The 22,163-nt window shown below is 33.0% G+C and overlaps 1 protein-coding gene across 1 annotated transcript in view; it reads right to left on the reverse strand.

Moving 5' to 3' along the window:
* Positions 1-760: 760 nt before the first annotated feature.
* Positions 761-22,163, reverse strand: part of LOC139495437 (uncharacterized) — an 82,847-nt gene continuing 61,444 nt past the window's right edge. The window contains exons 27-33 of the mRNA XM_071283723.1: positions 16,176-17,810; positions 11,575-11,637; positions 10,543-10,617; positions 9,256-9,315; positions 7,936-7,998; positions 2,092-2,133; positions 761-935 (exon numbers count right to left, since the gene is read on the reverse strand). Of these exons, the coding sequence (XP_071139824.1) occupies positions 838-935; positions 2,092-2,133; positions 7,936-7,998; positions 9,256-9,315; positions 10,543-10,617; positions 11,575-11,637; positions 16,176-17,810 (2,036 nt within the window). The 3' untranslated portion in view covers positions 761-837. The remainder of the gene's footprint in view (positions 936-2,091; positions 2,134-7,935; positions 7,999-9,255; positions 9,316-10,542; positions 10,618-11,574; positions 11,638-16,175; positions 17,811-22,163) is intronic.

The raw sequence follows: 22,163 nt of genomic DNA on the forward strand, positions 1-22,163 counted from the left end.
AACCAAATGTCTTTGGAGGACAATGACGTGATACCAATATATGACTACAAAACTTATCATTATTTTTACCTGTTTAAGAATGATTTTTTTTTGTAGATCGAATCAGTCAAAGAAATGTTTCACCTTAGTTTCACTTTCAATGTTGGCATTCTTTTCCTTTTAACAGCTGAACACACCTATTACATGCATAAACCATCTGCAGCTGGGAAGGTTTTGATTGAAGATAAAATACTTATTTGGGCCCCTTTGCCCCCCTAATTCCTAAACTGGTGGGACCATAACCCCCAAAATCATTCCCAACCTTCCTTTCATTGTCATAAACTTTGTGTTCAAATTCCATAGATTTCTATTCACTTATACTAAAGTTATTGTTCAGAAACCAAATGTCTTTGGAGGACAATGACGTGATACCAATATATGACTACAAAACTTATCATTATTTTTACCTGTTTAAGAATGATTTTTTTTTGTAGATCGAATCAGTCAAAGAAATGTTTCACCTTAGTTTCACTTTCAATGTTGGCATTCTTTTCCTTTTAATAGCTGAACACACCTATTACATGCATAAACCATCTGCAGCTGGGAAGGTTTTGATTGAAGATAAATACTGATTCACATGAGTTAGAATTATTAACTTGCAAGTCAATAACACATCAGCGATGTTTTTTTTAGCTTATTTTGACAAATTTGGGCCAAACAAACTACTTATAACCAAATATTATTTCAAAATTCCATTGTCATAAATACTTAAGAAATACAAAAAGAATTGTATACTAAACTTTTTCTAACTTGTAGCTAATGACCCTTTAATGGTTTACTGAATTTTCAGTTCCAACATCAACTCATTTCTGTGGTCAATGTAAGGTTATCTAGACTAAGTATTCTTCTATTACCTTTTTTCTCTCTTTTCACTGCTTTCTTTTGTTGATTGCTGCCTAGAAAAGACATGCAAAATTTGAAGACTTATCTGACCTAAGTACTGAATTTTTATTCAGTAACAAGAGTGCACACGCTGAAATGTCTCGCCTTCTTTACTTATTATTGATATTATATTGATAGGGCCAAAATTTTAAAATTTCGATTTCTAATTGCGAATATGTAAAAGGCCGAGTTTATTATAGTCCGAGTTTGTTTTGGGCCGAGATGAGATGAAATAAGACTTTGACCTTTTGAATAAACATTTGTAAAAATCATAGTAAGCGACAAAAATTTTCATTCATGCTGAGACTTCTATAACACATAGTCTCATATTCATGAAATATTTTAAACTTGGTATTAATTTTCTCTTCAACCGGAGAAAGGCATGAAACCTTTGAACCCGGGATTATAGTTCTCCCGTTTGGAGGCACACATATATGGATCTGATGCATGTCTGGAGAATACCGATAAAATAATAACGTAGAAACTGCTGTCTCGTGTGTGTATTTATTTCACTTTTCGAGTAGTGCAGATCCACGAAGTAGTTTTGTTCGTCATTTTCGAAATGAAGTTGAATTATTTGATTTATCGATGAAAATTCAGTTCATTTTAATTCAAGCTGTATGCTATTAAAATAGAAGAGCTCAAATTTCAAAAGCATCTTTCTGTTATTAGTTTTCAAACACCAGAACTACATTATCTAGAAGTAGGACACACTTCCTTAAGTAAGATAGTCTGTCTCTTTTCCTGTCAATATACACATTTACATAGTATGTCCTTATAATCTAAAAGGGTTTCATTAAATTCTGTTGTGTGGTTTGAGAGGAGTTGCGATGACAAGAAATAATACTGACGGAATTGCCAGACCAACGGACAGATGGAGGGACGGACAGACTGATCAAAAACATTATACCCTCCACAACTTCGTTGCTTGGGGTATAATAAAATTTAACAATTATGGAATTGAACTTTTGCTTTTAGATTCACACACTTAAACTTAACTTAATTATAGTCAGGAAACTATTAAAATGTCTTTTGAAGACGACAACAATGACAACAACAGCGTGGTAGCATTATACGATCCCAAAATTTTATTCCGGGTCATAAGCTTATTGTCAAAGGGTAACAATAAATATGTTCAACATTCAGGAAATAAAATTTGCTGTCTATTACCTTTACTCTTTCTTTTCACTCCTCTCTTTTGTGAATTGATGCCTAAAAAGAAAATAATAACTTTGTAGACTGTGTTGCTCAATCTTGAAGCTTATAAATTGATTTTTGTTTACTATTGTTTGTCTTTTGGTCTTAAGAATTTATTTTAAGGGGGATTCACTGGTAAAAATGTATTGGCATAAGGCATTTGCCTGCTTCAAAAAACAACCTTGTAGTTTTGGCCGTCAACCCGTTTAAACCTGTTTCAATAACATAGGTTGATTGAGTCGGAGGTTAATTTTTGGCATTGCATACCAAATATTGTTCTTACTTCGGGCCAGGTGAGCTAAATAGTTATTAAAGCCACAGGGATTATAATTAAGTATGCCAGACGCGCGTTTCGTCTACATAAGACTCATCAGTGATGCTCAAATAAAAATATTTATAAAGCCAAACAAGTACAAAGTTGAAGAGCATTGAGGATCCAAAATTCCAAAAAGTTGTGCTAACAAGAGTGCACAAGCTAAAATGTCTCGCCTTCTTTACTAATCATTGATATCATGTTGATAGATCTAAATATAAAGCTTTATTACAACTGTCACATAAACTCAACATTAACCAAGAAAACGAAACATTGATCAATGAACCATGAAAATGAGGTCAAGGTCAGATGAAGCATGCCAGGCCGACATGTACAACTAACAATTCTTCAATACAACAAATATAGTTGACTTATTGCTTATAAATTAAGAAAAACAGACCAAAACACAAACACTTTACACTTAGCAATGAACCTTGAAAATGGGGTCAAGGTCAAATAAAACCTGCTTAACAGACATATAGATCATAAAATATTTCCATACACCAAATATAGTAGACCTAATGCATAAAGTATTAGAAAAATAGACCAAAACTCAAAAACTTAACTTTGACCACTGAACCATGAAAATGAGGTCAAGGTCAGATGACACCTGTCAGTTAGACATGCACACCTTACAATCATTCAATACACCAAACATAGTAGACCTAGTGATATTGTATAAGAAAAACAGACCAAAACACAAAAACTTAACTATGACCACTGAACCATGAAAATGAGGTCAAGGTCAGATGACACCTGCCAGTTGGACATGTACACCTTACAGTCCTTCCATACACCAAATATACTAGAACTATTGCTTATAGTATCTGAGATATGGACTTGACCACCAAAACTTAACCATGTTCACTGATCCATGAAATGAGGTTGAGGTCAAGTGAAACCTGTATGACAGGCATGAGGACCTTGCAAGGTACGCACATACCAAATATAGTTATCCTAAAACTTATAATAAGAGAGAATTTAACATTACAAAAAATCTTTAACTTTTTAAGTAGTCACTGAACCATGAAAATGAGGTCAAGGACATTGGACATGTGACTAACGGAAACTTCGTATCATGAGGCATTTATATACAAAGTATGAAGCATCCAGGTCTTCTACCTTCTAAAATATGAAGCTTTAAAGAAGTTAGCTAACGCCGCCGCCGGATCACTATGATCCCTATATCGAGCTTTCTGCAACAAAAGTTGCAGGCTTGACAAAAAGTAACAGTTGTGCACCTGCTGACAACAATCAGAGTCTCCATTTTAGGTTGTTTAACAAATATCCTTACACAACTCCAAAGTATAAGTACATTCACTACTTTTGTACAAGTTAAACAATTTTCATGACCGCAGGTTAAGTTTTCTAAATGACTCAACTTGAAACGAAACTCATGACTGCGATTGTTTTTGATTCCCCCATTTTGTTATTCACGAGGTTTTTTTTCTCAAAAAATCTTTGAAAGTGAAAAAGATTTTTTTTACTACAATGTTCCACCCAATACTAATAGGTCCAATGCATTTGGTGTTTATCATAATATTATATTTAATGGATGCACATGGTCAAGAAACCTTTCAAAACGTTATTTTTTTTTGTTTGCACTGTGACCGTCTAAAAATAGAAATTTATGTAACCCTAAATGTATCCTTATGGATACATTCGGTATCTACACTGGTGTGCTAACAGGATACATTATATAAGCCATGCACACCAGCTGCAAGGTGACAAAAGATACATGTGGTATAAAAGGTTTAAGAGTTAGAAGTCCCTTTGGTAACTTTCCCCCTTTTTTTTCTCATTGATTTTGGTTAAATATATATATCAGCAAATGCTTTACCCAAATAGAGGCTCTAAAGAGCCTATGTTGCTCACCTTGATCTATGTGCATATCAAACATAGGAAACAGATGGATTCATGAAAAAATTGTGTTTTGGTGATGATGATGTGTTTGTAGATCTTATTTTACTGAACTTTCTTGCTGCTTACAAAAATTGTTAAAAATTGACTATAAAGGGCAATAACTCTTTAAGGGGTCAATTAACCATTTTGGTCATGTTGACTTATTTGTAGGTCTTACATTGCTGTACATTATAATTGCTATTTACAGTTTATCTCCATCTAAAATAATATTGAAGATAATAACCAAAAGCTGTAAAACTTTCTTAAAATCACCAATTCAGGGATGGGAACCCAACAACAGGCTGCGTAATTGGTCTGAAAATATCAGGCCGAATAGATGTTGACCTAATGAACAATTTTCTCCCGTCAGATTTACTCTAAATGCTTTGGTTTAAGAGATCTAAGCCAAAATCTACATTTTACCTCATTGTTCTATTTTTAGCCATGATGTCCACCTTGGTTGGTTGGCCTGGACACTGGACACATTTTTTAAACTAGATACCCCAATTATCATTGTGGCCAATTCCAAGTTTGGTTAAATTTGGGAAGTATTTTTAGAGAAGAAGATTTTTGTAAAAGTTAACAACAACGGATGAAGGGGACGACAGACAGACAGTGGAAGCCAAGTGATGAAGCAGGTGCTCCACTGGGCGCAGCTTTAAACAACCAGAGTACAAACCCTGAACAGTTGGGACAAGTATGGACACAACATTTAAGCTTGATACAGCTTGATACAGATTGTGATTAAATAGTTGACACAACATAGGTTTCTGACACAGAATGAATGTGGTATAAGAACTTAAACTTAAACACTTAAAAATTTTAAATTGGACATCTACCTAGTATGGTAATATATATAATATTTTGGCGTTAATATTGATTCACTTATAGGGTCTTTGCATCGGAACTAAACACATTTATTCAAAAACCAGTTGTTGGCATGACACGGGTTATGTTCTTCTCATATATGTTATGATGGTATGATACTAAACCCCTAACGGGAAGGATTGTGCCTGATGTTCATATGATGAAATCATAATCTTTCAGTCAGTTTAATTGAAGTCTGGAGCTGGCATGTCAGTTAACTGCTAGTAGTCTGTTGTTATTTATGTATTATTGTCATTTTGTTTATTTTTTTTGGTTACATCTTCTGACATCAGACTCGGACTTCTCTTGAACTGACTGGCTAGAGGTATAGGGGGAGAGTTGAGATCTCACAAATATGTTTAACCCCGCCGCATTTTTGCGCCTGTCCCAAGTCAGGAGCCTCTGGCCTTTGTTAGTCTTGTATTATTTTAATTTTAGTTTCTAGTGTACAATTTGGAAATTAGTATGGCGTTCATTATCACTGAACTAGTATATATTTGTTTAGGGGCCAGCTGAAGGACGCCTCCGGGTGCGGGAATTTTTCGCTACATTGAAGTCCTGTTGGTGACCTTCTGCTGTTGTTTTTTTCTATGGTCGGGTTGTTGTCTCTTTGGCACATTCCCCATTTCCATTCTCAATTGTATCCAATATCCAAAATCTAAATACATGGTTAGATTCAGCCTATCATAGAACCCCAAGAATTCGATTTTTTATGAAATCAAATTATATTCAATTTTAGACCCTTTAGACCTCAATGTGGACCAATTTGATAACCGGGCCAAAATATTAAAAATCTAAATACATGGTTAGATTCAGCATATTGAAGAACCCCATATATATATTCAATTTTTGTTGAAATCAAACAAAGTTTAATTTTTGACCCTTTGGACCTTAATGTAGACCAAAGGCAATTTGAAAACGGGACAATACTGTGCAATTAAATATTTCTTGCTATTGCGCAAAATTGTGCAATTGAAAATTTCTTGCTATTGCGCAATTAGATATTTCTTGCTATTGCGCAATACTGTGCAATTGAAGATTTCTTGCTATTGCCCAATACTGTGCAATTGAAGATTTCTTGCTACTGCGCAATTCTGTGCAATTGAAAATTTCTTGCTATTGCACAATACTTAATATAATAATTTTGGACCCGGATTAGGACTAACTTGAAAACTGGGTCCATAATCAAAAATCTAAGTACATGTTTAGATTCAGCATATCAAAGAACCCAAAGAATTCAATTGAGCTAAAAATACATTTTACAAACATTAATAAATTTCAGGTGAAGCTGTTACTTATATCTAAATATTAATGACAAGACAACAATAAAAAAATGTAGAAAACTTAAGGCTCTTATATTAATGTGTAAGTCAAGACAAAAAATTTCCTTAAAAAGATTTGGTCGAGTGGTACTATATATATATATATGAATCAGGTAGAAATAAAATTGATGTTTTATTCTTTAGGTGCATTATTCTTTATTGGTAAAACTCAAAACTATCAAATTCAACTTGATGAATATTTCATAAACTATTACATCCCCTTCAAGTTTCAAGCTTGGCAGACTAGTGCTTGAATTATCATCAACACACCAAAAAAAACCACCCATTTTTAACTAAGGGATATTACTCTTGGCTTGTAAATGTCAAAACAATCAAAATCTAACTTGACTTGATTTTATGATTCTTGTCATTGTGTTTAAGTTTCAAAAGATTTGGCTTCAAAGAGGCATTATAATCATGATCATCTGGAAAATTAAGAAACCCTCACTTTCAAGGTAAATAAGGGCCGGGTCATCCATAATTGTCAACCATTTTCCAAGTGTACAAAACATACACTTTTTCAGACAACACTACCCTCCCTCAAAAAGTGTACAACCATTTTCAGATTTCAAAACAAAATCAATCCATCTTAATAAAAAGAAGATATGTCTATTATAGTTTAGTTTAATATAGAAATTTGCATTGAAAATAATATATAATTACTGTCTTTTGATGAGGTAAATATGCGGTTTTATTGACTTTTGAAAAACTGATACTCACTGAGGCCGACGGCCGAAGTGAATATCAGTTTTTCAAAAGTCAAATCCCCCATATTTTCCGAAACAAAAGAGAGTAATTGCTTTATTCCAAGAAAAGAAAATGTATTTAATGACAAACATATACCAAAACTAATTTTACACAAAACATTTTACCATAATGTTGCATGTCAGAGCGTGTGACGTTTAGCGCGGTGAGTAACACTTTCTCAGGTGAATATGCTTTTTTATTCAAAATGCAATTCATATAAAGAAACCTACTAAAATAATACCAATATAGAATAAACTGAATTATAATCTGTATCACAAATATTTTTAAACATGCTACTTTTGATGTACAATTTCACATTGTTTTCAAATGAATAGATAAATGGCTTCATCGCAGTAATAAAAAATTCAACCTGGCGAAAAAGTAAAAAAATCCAGAAATGAAAAAGTGTATGGTTAAAATGTTGATTTTTTTAACCCCCCTCTTACCAAGTATACGTTTTGTACACCATTGGAAAATTGTTGACAATTATGGAAGACCCCTAAGTGGTACCTTTTTGAACACTAAAATTCAAAAACGACAAATTTAACTTGAACTGTTTTCCATGGTGCACAACATTATATTTCAAAAGAATTGGATGAGAGGTACTTTAATTTTCAGAGAAACCAATCTTGTGTCATCTTCAGTTAAGATGTTTAAAAGAAATACCTGTATCAGAACTGTCATCACTTTGTGGACTAGAATCATCCTCTGAAGAACTGTATTTAGTTACTGAAAAATGAATACCCAAAATAAGTTGATTTCTTATATGCCTATCCATAATCAATACAAAATATGTATAAACAAGTACAAACAAAACAATAAGTAATAATCATTAACTGCTGGGGCGTATTGCATTTTCGCTAATTTTTTCAAAGTCCCCATACTGCGTTTCCGCAAATTTGAAATATACATTTCGGCAATTTGTATTTATTACTTTTCCGGAAATTTACTGGTAAATTATAATTGAAATATTAATAGCCGATGCTCCATCTGACGATAAATGCATGAAGTTTGCCGATTATATATTGGAATTTTATATAGATAGCAATTCAAGATTTCCATAAACCATTTGGGCATCACCTCCTGAACCCGAGGAAAAGAGAACAACAAATGGTACAAAGTCTTTTTGTGCCCAGCTGAACGAGCAGTTTTTTGCTAGTCATCACGTGTTGGCTACAAATATTCTGCCACAACTGACTTATTATAAGTTATATGGTTCGCTACTGGTCCCCTATGGATTCATAGAGGGTTAGTAAAATTCATAGGATTTTAATCACCCTCTATGGTTCATAGGAGGGTCAGTAGTTAACCTGAAATACAACAAGATTAATAGATCGTCACCATTAACGCGTCATGAACCCCCTATGACATTTACTAACACCCTACGGTCTCGTAGGGGGTCACCACGTGACGGTGTTACACCAATATCAACGTCATAATTTACCTGCATTGCGATAAGAACTCATATCAAGATATATCAGATCAGTTCTAACTATTGAACATACGTTTTCATACATTTTAATGATGAATTTTACTTGCATGTTATGATGACATTTAACTTAATAAATATTTATTTTGTATAATGTCTTTGCTTTTGACAGATATTCCTTAATTATTTGCGGAAAAGTAATAATTTATTTTTTCCGGAATAGTTCCTTTTTTTTCCGGAAAAGTAAGATATTTATTTGCAGATACGTAAACTTTTTTTCCAGAAACGTCATCTTTTTTTTCCGGATTTGCCAATTTGCAGAAACGTAAAACGCCGAACTGCTGATAAATCATGACATATTACACTAACATCTGAGATTATGTTTAATACACATCATTCTTTGTTTCATGAACTTGGGTATCAATCTTTTGAAATGGAAGAAATATTGTATTTTCATGGATACATAATTTTCGAGTTTGCTTTAGTCTGCAGTCATGCTTATAGAAAAGAATAAATTCAATCCAACAAGGGACAAAAATGTACTCAGTAACATTTACTTTTCTTCTGTCTTTTTTTCCAACTCTTTGCTTTTCCAAAACATGAACTTGAACTTGAATCTATAAACAAAATGTAATTACTCAAACAAATGTATAGAGTCCTCCAAGTGTTTATAGACAAATGATTATATTATGATTATTCAAAGGTAGTCATTATCATTTCCTTCATGTATGTGAAAAGGTTTCTTTGAAAAATATGTTTTATAGATATTTTTATAATGTCATCCATTATTTCTACAAACCATCACTCTGTTAATATATATGTGAAAACAAATCAAAATAAAATTGTGTTTTCTATTAATCAAATTCATAAAGTATTAAATGAAAATTTTCTACAATTGATTGTTTTTTAATTATAATTGAAAAATGAAACATTACCAACAAGAGGCTGTCACAACGACAGCAAACCGGATTTATTTACATTTATTTGTGTCCTGGCAATATCACAAGAACCATTACTGATGAATGGTGAAAGTGAAAATCATCAATATCAAATTTGACCTCCATTTTGTCATCAGTATCAACATTTTGAAATAATAATATTTGAAAAGCTTAGATTGAATGGTTCATGAGTAAATGCAACAACGTAAATGGAAACGCCATTTTACGATCTTTCAAGAACCATAACTCCTGATCAGTAAAAGTCAAAATCGACATTATGGAACTTGACCTCTATTTTGTCATCAGTAACAACATATTAAAATTTCAAAAGCTTTGGTTGAATGGTTCATGAGAAAATGCACGGACACGACGGGAAACACCATTTTTCAATCTTTCAAGAACCATAACTCCTGAACGGTAAAAGTCAAAATCGTCATTATTGTTCTTGACCTCCATTCTGTCATCAGTAACATCATATTAAAATTTGGGAAGCTTTGGTAGAACAGTTCATGAGTAAATGCACGGACATGACTGAAAACTCCATTTTTCAATCTTTCAAGAACCATAACTCCTGAACGGTAAAAGTCAAAATCGCCATTATTGAACTTGACCTCCGTATAGTTGTCAGTAATAACATATTAAAATTTTAAAAGCTTTGGTTGAACGGTTCATGAGTTAATGCACGGACAACATTTGATTGCCGCCTTTCAAGAACCATAACTCCTGAACGGTAAAAGTCAAAATCGCCATTATTGAACTTGACCTTCGTATAGTTGTCAGTAATAACATATTAAAATTTTAAAAGCTTTGGTTGAACGGTTCATGAGTTAATGCACGGACAACATTTGATTTGCTTTAATAGTTTGTATTTTAATAATCCATAATATATATTTTAGATAAACATACCCTCATCACTCTCTGTTGTATCTGTACTTTCATCAGTACCACCACTATTGTCATATGACGTACCAGCAATATCTTCTGAAAAAAAGATTCTCTATGATTTGAAGCCTAAAAATCTAATTTTCAGATGTAACTGTTATAAGTGTCATTATCAAATATCTTACCATGATTACAACTTTTAGTGTAAAAGTTCAATGTTGACTTAAAAATAACCATGATGATTCTAACAATATTTCAATATATTGGCCAGTTACTGTAACAAAATGCAAAATATTATTTTAATTTCCAATATCTTTTTTGGTGATTTCTTTTATCCTTTACAAATTCAACTTAATTAAGGTAACTTCCTGGTGTTTCTTCCTTCGTCTTGGATTTAATTATTTGAAATAGTAGATATAACAATCATTCTAGATTTTTAATGAAATGTGCTAAATTAATGTCAGCATGTAATTGATGTGTAGAACTTTTCCAGTTAATATAGATAAATTATGTGTTTTATCATATTTACAGCCGCATTTTTACAAGAAACAGAATATTTTTGTTTGCTTCATTTTTCCCAACATTGCCACATAAGTTTAAATACTCAGATAAATTATCTTTTATAATAGAACAAGTTTTGAATTCATAATTTTATTATGTAGCAAGAAAACGAGTGGTTACCAAATTTTTCTTTTTCTTGCCTGAAAACATATGATTAGAGCTATCCTCAAATATTCTATCTTAAAAATTCTATGTTGTATTTTTCTTTATTACACTAAATTGAGTTTTCCATGTTTAATTGGACATAATCTTACAATTTTACACATTACCTGTAGCATGAAAAAAAAACATAATTTAGACTGCATTTTGTCAAATTATTAAAAAATTCTATGGATTTAATTAAGACCTCCCCCATAATCTACATTAATGAGGTACATTAATGAGGTACATTAATGATCAAAGAAACTGATGTTTCAGACACTTTTGAGGATAAATGTATACATGTGAGCTTGAATATGTAACACTTTCATACATAACTGTCTTTAAATATACTACCTTCTCCAACATTTTGCAGTTTTGCTGGTGATGAGTGAGAGTCAGGATAAGCTTTAATGCCATCTAAAAATCAAAAATAAAAATCAGAGAGTTAACATTAGACTAGTCAACAAATTCTTTAAAAGCCTGGTAGCTGCAGTTTTATTGTCTGCATATAATTTGTAACCATTTTGTTTATGTTTTTCGGGTTTCTATGACTTTTAACCTGATCAGACAATATCTTGAAATTCACCTTAACCTTATTTATGACATGTATGACTTTGACAGAAAATTGATAATCAGAGTGTTTGTTATACCTGTAGGCAACAATGGACTAATTAATAAGGTGTTTATTGTATTATTTAACAAAATGATGGAGTTCAAAGGCGTCACATGTCACCTAAATAACAACTTTGCAAAGCACGTGTTTGAAGCATAATTTTACATTCATCGTTTTCTATTTTAAAAATGCTGAACAGAAAACTGTTGTAATGATGAAACTGTTCAAAAACAAGAAAAATCTCTGACTTAATAAACTTTTTCCTTTAGCTTTGATAGTAATAAACGATTTCAAGTGTATATGTAAGACATAATAGTGTCCTGTGAAAAAGTGTCCACCTGATCAGATTTTCATAGAATTTTAGTATTTAATAATATCCATTACCATGAAATATGGTCCCTCAAGTGGACAGATTTTTACTGCAATAGCCATGAAATAGTGTCCACCCACAGGACAAGTTTTCATAGTAGTTGCTATTAAATTGTGTCCTCCCAAGGAATTAATACAAAGGTCATTAAAAAGTTTTAATGTACTTGAATTTTAATAAAATCCAAACAATTGAATAGAAACTGATTAATATACAAATGTAAACAAACAAATAATGGATGGAAGTGAATATAGAGACATTTAAGTTCTCAGAAATACCCAGTTAATGCTAATGAAAATGAAAAAAGGAAGTGTGTAAAGTATATAAAATCAAATTTGAACAGTTTTACTATATTAAGGTGGTACCCAACACTTTCACTAAAATTAATTTGGCTCGTTTAATTTTCATAAAATTTGGACAAAGTATTTACTTTGACCCTTTAACCAAAATATATAAATTTCAAAAATTTTGAACCAACCATTTTATCAGAAAACATACACTGGTTATATAGCAGTTTTACAAACACCAATTTTGATCATTGAGAAGCTTAATATTTCCTTTACAACACAACGTAATTTAAACGTTTAGCTGATTTTACAGAGTTATCTCCCTGTAGTGTTAGGTACCACCTTAATTATGAGAAGGCAATAGAAGATATAGAATTTTTGTATTAAATAATGTCCCTAAGTGGACAGCATTTAGCTTAACAGTTATGAAATATGGTCCATCTACAGGACAATATTTTGTAGTTACTGTTATTAAATTGTGCCCTCCTGTGAAAGGAGTACTGAACTAGAGGCTCTAAAGAGCCAGTGTCGCTCACCTTGGTCTATGTGCATATTAAACAAAGGACACTGTGAGATGGATTCATGACAAAATTGTGTTTTGTTGATGGTGATGTGTTTGTAGATCTTACTTTACTGAAAATTCTTGCTGCTTACAATTATCTCTATCTATGATGAACCTATGAATTTATCCCAGTAATAAAAATTTACAAAATTTACGAAATTTATGAAATTTATGAAAATTGTTAAAAATTGACTATAAAGGGCAACTCCTTAATGGGTCAATTGACCATTTTGCTCATGTTGACTTATTTGTAGATCTTACTTTGCTGAACATTATAGCTGTTTTAAGTTTATCTCTTTCTTAATAACAATATTCAAGATAATAACCAAAAACGGCAAAGTTTCCTTAAAATGACCAATTCAGGGGCGGCAACCCAACAACTGGTTGTCCTATGTATCTGAAAATTTCATGACAGATAGATCTTGACCTGATTAACACTATTACCTCATTTCATTTTTGCTCTAAATGCTTTGGTTTCAGAGTTATAAGCCAAAATCTACATTTTACCCCCATGTTCTATTTTTAGCCATGGCAGCTATTTGGTTGGTTGGCCGGGTCATGGGACATATTTTTATACAAGATAACCCAATGATGATTGTGGCCAAGTTTGGTTTAATTTGGCCAGGTAGTTTCAGATGAGAAGATTTTTGTAAAAGTTAACAGACGACGACATGACAGACGAAGGACGCCAAGTGATGAGAAAAGCTCACTTGGCCCTTTGGAAGGGCCAGGTGAGCTAATAAAAGGAGGTATGTGGTTGATATCAATGAGGCAGAAAATCAACAGCAAAAAACCATGAGAAATCTGAAGAGGGCATTCTTAAAAAATGTAGCTTGTAGGTACATGTGTACTAAGTTTTGACACCAGTAACGACATGAAAACTTTTATTAATAATAGATCACTAAATGTCCTTTCCTTATATTAATTTTCCAAACAACTAGTTTAGACTCTTAATTGTCCAGATATGAATGTAACCTACAAATTGTGTGCAAATTTAGATATTTTCAGAAGTTCCTTTACTTCAATACTTGAGAGCCAGGGGAAAACTCTTATGCATGACTTCAGGAATTCTATCTTCTGTTATTATTTCCTTCATATTTCCTGTCTTTTTAAGCCTCTATTTTTTTTTATTTATCTCAACTAGTCTTTATTATTTTCATTCTTTTTGTCTTGAATACAAAGTCTAGGTGTTTTTATCAGGTAAATATCGATAGTGAAGAAGTCATTCAAGGACATTTTTAATTTATGACACTTCTATTAGATGGCGAATTAAACCTTATTGGTGATACATGTTTGATAGACCAAGGTCATTTAATGTTTATTAGAGCAAGGTTCACACATGCACTTATTTTTCTTATGGCTATGCATCTTTTTTCAATTTTAATTTGTACCTCTCGCCATAAACATGGATGTTTTGACTTAAATTCAATATATGTTTGAGCATTGATTTCTTTTAATTTTATACATCTTAATAGTCCATTTGCCAATTACCGATTTGATTCTATTATTACACATTTTTTAAACAAATTACTTCCCTTTGTCAATCGTAGACTGGTTCCATACCGGACAAGATTCCCTTTTGCCAATGCAAAGTATGATGAATTGAAAGTGATGTATCGGCGGTTCAGCTAATTTTTCATGAAAAATAATTTCTGATGTCAAAAGAATTAAGCTAAACAACAAATTAATGTAATTAAAAGATTTAAAAACCTTAAAGATTACTCACATTACGCACAGGTAAATTTGCTCTGCATCATAGCTCTCCATTGTAAAAAAAAAATAATGTCCGTCATAAGGGAGACAACCAAATTAGGGATCTCTAATAACAGGGTCAATTATTAAGGGAATTGGCAAATAGCCTATTAGGTGTGAAAATCATTATATATTTTTTATTAAATTTAATAATGTCGAGTGATATCTTTTACTTGTGCACAAGCAACCAGGACAACAAATTAGAAGCTCTCAAGAGCCTGCGTTGCTCACCTTACTCTACTTTAGTTTTTGTAATTAAATAAAGAAAAATACAAATCATAACAGATACTAAATAATGATTGAGGCAAAATTTGGCTTAATATTAGTTCCATAATTTTATTATAAATCCTGGTGGCCATCTTGAACAGTAGATCAGCAACAAGGTAGCAACGCTTCATCAGCACCTCATAGGGAACATTTATGACATGTTTAGTTTCATTCCAAGCGGTGACGTTCTTTAAAAGAAGAAAATTTGGATGTATTTCCCAAATGGTCCAATGTTAAACTAAGTTCACCTCTGGCAGCCATCTTGGATGATTGATTGGATACAAAGTAACAACACTTGGTCAGCACCTCATAAGGAACATTCATGTCATGTTTGGTTTCATTCCATTCAGTGGTTCTCTAAAAGAAGACATTTGTATGTATTTAACATATGGTCCTATATTAAACTAAGTCTCCGGCTGGCTGCCATCTTGGATGATGGATCGGTTCCATAGTAACAACACTTGTTCAGCAACTCATAAGGAACATTCATGCCATGTTTGGTTCCATTCCATTCAGTGGTTCTCCAGAAGAAGTCCAAAATGTAAAAAGTTAACAATGACCAGGACAATGACGACGGACGACAAGTGATGAGAATAGCTCAATTGGCCCTTCCGGCAAGGTGAGCTAAAAATACTTGACAGGGTGTTCAAACGCATGAGTCAGGTGAATTGCCACACCCCTGTCTAATATAATGAGAATCAACAACAGAATCATACACTGATTGGCCAACTATTAAAAAGTTTGCAAACTTAGAAAAAGGTAAAATACACATATTTGTTGATAATACCAGGGCTGATTGAAAGGTTTTCAACATTTAATTTAAACTTGTCAATTGGACAAGTTCACTGATCAGCTTGAGCGTTCCTGATGAAGGTAAATCCAGAAAAGGGTTTCGGACACATGAAATTATTAAACATGTTGTTTTCAATTTTTTAAGTTGACAATGATTGGCATGTAGGGATGCAGATTTTACTTGGCTAATGATGAAATTCACTAGTAATCAGACAACCTTTAATGTGGACCCTGCTATGATTATTTGTCTAAACCAGAGAGGGAAAAAGTCAAGACTCTACCTAAATGTAAACAACAAATTAAAAATTAACTTACCTTTGTCCATAAGATATAAAAACTTTCCAACTTTTGTAATTTCTTGAACAGCCAATGGACATTGGTAAACATTTTTATTGATTTCTTCTGAATGGCCCATGTGTCTATAAAAAGCCTGCCTGTCTGTCTCTGGTACATCCAAGTTTGCAAACACAGTTGACATGTAATGTCTCATTTGGGTGGCGTTAATCTCTTTTGTCAGCCCTGCCTGCTTACATACTTTGTTTACACTATTCCATCCATTAACATGAAAGTTGGAGCCTTTGATGTTTGGAAATACATATATATTACTAGGTTTTACACCTGCCATCTGTCTTATCTGTGGATCAGTAAGCTTTTGTATAGCTTTCCAAGAATCTTTCGGAATGAGCGTTGGGAGCATATGGCACACACTTTTGCCAGACTGATATGACAATTTATAAATTTCAAATAATTCAAGTTCCTCTGATGTTTTGGCTTTTTTCTTGTGGGTTTCAGCTAACCAGACACCATCTTTTGCATCATCCCATTCCTTTATAGTAAGTCTACTTGGTTCTCCTCCTCGCTTGGCATTGAACAGTGTTATTCTGGCTACCACAAGATCTCTAAGCCGGGGATATTCATTCATATCTAAAATCTTGTATGGGTCATCCATCTGTGCAATTTCAGTCAGAGTGTAATTCCGCAATCTTCTTACATCATCATCAAGAGGTAAATATTGTGGTCGTCTAAGGTTTTCCTGTCTATTCTTTATACAATTGTATTCAGCTCCATCAAATATCTCCTTTTTGTAGTAATCAAATAATGTTTTGAATTCCTCAATTTTTACCAGCTCATCTTTCTTACCCTGCAACAAATGCTGCCCTTTTATGTGTTTAATAACATTTTTTAAAAGGTGACCTACATTTTTTTTTAATCCAGATTTCATACCACCATCGTCTTTTGCAGCCATCACATGGATAGCATCCATAAAAGTGGTAAAGTGTTCCATTTTAAACATGTCTAATGTTGCATTTATGTCTATGCCAATTTTAGCTGCCTCGCTTTTAAAACAAAAGAAAAGATTTGCTATCATCCTCATGTGCTTCATTATATTTTTTCTGTTCTGTGGGTTTTTGTCCTTCCTTGCTGCAAATCTTCTGTAACTGTGAAAACCAAAGTCTTTGATGTATTTATCAGTTTTACAAAACGTTCCACTTCTGTCATCCAAAAAGCCACTTAAGATGTCTGCCTTATATTCTTCAGAGTAACCATCATCTCTAACAGCAGAAAGTGGAATTGCAGTTGGTGTAATTGTTGTTCCCTCTGCTGCTGTACATTTGATTCTGTGAATCTTCAAGTGTTCTTTTACAAAATACCCCTGACATGAGGAACACATAGCCCTATTTTCCATTGCATTTCCTTCCCTCTGTTTTCTTGCCTGCCTTTCCTTAACTATTTGATTCACATCAAAGTCCTCCTCTTTCATCAGCATCAAGTTGTACTGGTGATAGCCTCTCCTTTTCAAATTGCATAAAACCTGATTTCTGTCTTTTACTGGAAGCTGCTTTGCTGCCTTTACCTCATCGTTGTCTCTATGTTTAGTTAGAATATGCCTGCTTAATCGACTTTGAAATATACCACAAAATGGACATGGTCTTTTTGGATTTCTTTTTCCTTCAAAACAGAATAATAAAAAATAAATAACAAATCATCAATATGAACTCAGACCAACAAACACAAGAATTTCTACAAGACCATGTTTCCCTCATCTGGAATCTATGCATTTTGTAGGCTAGTTTTTTTGAAAAGTAACTAGCTTTGCTATGAGTGCATGATACGCCCATCACTTTTTCAAAGAAATATGTTCCACAACTCCTCAATGTCATATCAGATTTTTATTAGAACTAATATATATGTGTCCAAAGTACAATGATGCATCACTCACACTATCATATCATAGGGATCATGTGTACTATATTAGTTTCAAATTGACAATGATTGGAATGTAGGGATGCAGCTTTTACTTGGCTAATGATGAAATTCACTAGTAATCAGACAACCTTTAATGTGCACCCTGCTATGATTATTTGTATAAACCTGAGAGGGAAAAGGTCGAGACTCTACCTAAATGTAAACAACGAAATAAAAATAATTTTAATTTTGCATTTTAAATGATACAATGATACAAATTTTAAATTTTTTTCCTCAAGTTAAATTCATTTAGGCTCTTTTCAATTCAAATCTGTAACATTGCATGGAACTTGCATCAGTTAGTTCATGTATCTATACTTAATTATTTCGTTTATTTTTTCTGTATTTTTGATTTAAAACGCAGTTCATTTGGCTTTACACAAATCTCTATTCCTCTAATGTTCATAAAATTTGTGTTTAAAATCATGCCTAAAGGACAGCAAAGTATAACAACAGTGATTGGTATCCAACTGATATTAATGAATCCACAGTATACAGAATCAGTAAATTTAATATGGGATGAGAGCAAGCAAAGCTCAACACCAGATGAAATTTACTGACCAGCATATATTATATTAGGTCTCTAGCACAATTTGTAAAAAATAATCTTACTCTCTTACTATGGGTAATTCAGATGCAGTTGTAAATCTTGATATCACAATTTTAACACAACATTAAACTAACAGTGTATTTAAAAAATACAACACCCCAGATATCCTAATATTAAAAATGCAGAGTTCCCAAATGTTTGCCAACTGGTCATGTTGGTACTCCTAGAAGCTCACTTTTATAAACCAAATTTCAGAAATCCTTGTATGGTAGTTCCAGAGAAAAATGTGACGAAAGTTTTAAACTTGGCTATCATGTGTAAAATGATACAAGTGTTCAGTAAACAGGAAGTTGTAGAGTGATGAATCTGAAAATGCATCACACGGTATAACTTACTTATATAAACCCTGAAATTTCATAAATCCTTGTCAAGTAGTTTCTGAGGAAAATGCGACGAAATTTTCATGGCATGGACAGACTGACAGATGAATGGATTGGACAGAAAGAGGTAAAACAGTATACCCCCCCCCCCCTTTTTTTTTTTTTAAGTGGGGGTATAAAACTAGAGGCTCTAAAGAGCCTGTGTCGCTCACCTTGGTCTATGTGAATATTAAACAAAGGACGCAGATGGATTCATGACAAAATTGTGTTTTGGTGATGGTGATGTGTTTGTAAATCTTACTTTACTGAACATTCTTGCTGCTTACAATTATCTCTATCTATAATGAACTTGGCCAAGTAGTTTCAGAGGAGAAGATTTTTGTAAAAGATAACTAAGATTTACGAAAAATGGTTCAAAATTGACTATAAAGGGCAATAACTCCTAAAGGGGTCAACTGACCATTTCAGTCTTGTTGACTTATTTGTAAATCTTACTTTGCTGAACATTATTGCTGTTTACAGTTTATTTCTATCTATAATAATATTCAAGATATTAACCAAAAACAGCAAAATTTCCTTAAAATTACCAATTCAGGGGCAGCAACCCAACAACAGGTTGTCCGATTCATCTGAAAATTTCAGGGCAGATAGATCTTGACCAGATAATCAATTTTACTGCATGTCAGATTTACTCTTAATGCTTTGGTTTTTGAATTATAAGCCAAAAACTGAATTTTGCCCCTATGTTCTATTTTTAGCTGTGGCGGCCATCTTGGTTGGCTGGCCAGGTCACGCCACACATTTTTTAAACTAGATACACCAAAGATGATTGTGGCCAAGTTTGGTTTAATTTGGCCCAGTGGTTTCAGAGGAGAAGATTTTTGTAATAGATTACTAAGATTTACGAAAAATGGTTAAAAATTGACTATCAAGGGCAATAACTCCTAAAGCGGTCAACTGACCATTTCAGTCATGTTCACTTATTTGTAAATCTTACTTTGCTGAACATTATTGCTGTTTACAGTTTATCTCTATCTATAATAATATTCAAGATAATAACCAAAAACAGCAAAATTTCCATAAAATTACCAATTCAGGGGCAGCAACCCAACAACAGGTTGTCCGATTCATCTGTCAATTTCAGGGCAGATAGATCTTGACCTTATAATCAATTTTACTTCAGTCAGATTTGCTCTAAATGCTTTGGTTTTTGAGTTATAAGCCAAAAACTGAATTTTACCCCTATGTTCTATTTTTAGCTGTGGCGGCCATCTTGGTTGGATGGCCAGGTCACGCCACACATTTTTTAAACTAGATACCCCAATTGTGATTGTGGCCAAGTTTGGTTTAATTTGGCCCAGTAGTTTCAGAGGAGAAGAATTTTGTAAAAGATTACTAAGATTTATGAAAAATGGTTAAAAATTGACTATAAAGGGCAATAACTCCTAAAGGGGTCAAGTGACCATTTCGGTCATGTTGACTTATTTGTAAATCTTACTTTGCTGAACATTATTGCTGTTTACAGTTTATCTCTATCTATAATAATATTCAAAATAATAACCAAAAACAGCAAAATTTCCTTAAAATTACCAATTCAGGGGCAGCAACCCAACAACGGGTTGTCCAATTCATCTGAAAATTGCACGGCAGATAGATCTTGACCTGATAAACAATTTTACTCCATGTCAGATTTGCTCTAAATGCTTTGGTTTTTGAGTTATAAGCCAAAAACTGCATTTTACCCCTATGTTCTATTTTTAGCCATGGCGGCCATCTTGGTTGGTTGGCCGGGTCACGCCACACATTTTTTAAACTAGATACCCCAATGATGATTGTGGCCAAGTTTGGTTTAATTTGGCCCAGTAGTTTCAGAGGAGAAGATTTTTGTAAAAGTTAACGACAACGGACGACGACGACGACAACGGACGACGGACGACGGACGACAAGTGATGAGAAAATCTCACTTGGCCCTTCGGGCCAGGTGAGCTAAAAAGTTGACTTATTGCTTAAGTACTTGAAAAACAGTGTCTCATAGACTGAAAAAAATTATACTAAAATGTTTTATTTATCAATAAACAATATAAATTAGGTCAAGGTCAGACATACCTGCCAGACAAACATGTACACTTAACAATTATTTCATCACCAAATATAGCTGGCCTATTTCGTATAGTACTTGGAAAACAGACCAAAACAAAACAAGAGTGCACACTGTGAAATGTCTCATCCTCTTTACTTATCATTGATATTATGTTGAAAGTCCTAAATATAAAGCTTTATTAAAACTGTCACATAAACTTAACATTAACCAAGAAAGCTAATCCTTGACCAATGAACCATGAAAATGAGGTCAAGGTCAGATGAACCATGCCAGACAGACATATGCAGCTAAAAATTCTTCCATACAACAAATATAGTTGACCTATTGTTATAGTTGAAGAAAAACAGACCAAAACACAAAAACTTAACACTGAGCAATGAACAGTGAAAATGAGGTCAAGGTCGAAAAAAAACATGCACAACTCACCTATAAATCATAAATGTTTCCATAAAACCAAAAATAGTTGACCTATTGCATATAGTATTAGAAAAAAAGACTGAAACTTAAAAAAAATTCTATAACAAATGAACCATGAAAATGAGGTCCAAGTCAATGACACCTGCCAGTTGGGCATGCACACCTTACAGTCCTTCCATACACCAAATATACTAGACCTTTTGCTTATAGTATCTGAGATATGGACTTGACCACCAAAACTTAACCTTGTTCACTGATCTTCGAAATGAGGTTGATGTCAAGTGAAAACTGTATGACTGGCATGAAGACCTTGCAAAGTTTGCAAATACCAAATACAGTTATCCTATTACTTATAATAAGAGAGAATTTAACATTTCAAAAAATCTTACTTTTTTTTCAAGTAATCCCTGAAGCATGAAAATGAGGTCAAGGACATTGGACATGTGACTGACAGAAACTTTGTAATTTTTATAATATACAAAGTTTTTATAATATACAAAGTTTGAAGCATCCAGGTATTCCACCTTCTAAAATATATTAGCTTTTAAGAATCTAGCTAAAGCTGTAGCCGTGGGCTCACTATCCCTATGTTGAGCTTTCTGCAACAA

The sequence above is a fragment of the Mytilus edulis genome, chromosome 11 (genome assembly GCF_963676685.1).
Source record: "Mytilus edulis chromosome 11, xbMytEdul2.2, whole genome shotgun sequence".
Classification (NCBI taxonomy): Eukaryota; Metazoa; Mollusca; class Bivalvia; order Mytilida; family Mytilidae; genus Mytilus; species Mytilus edulis.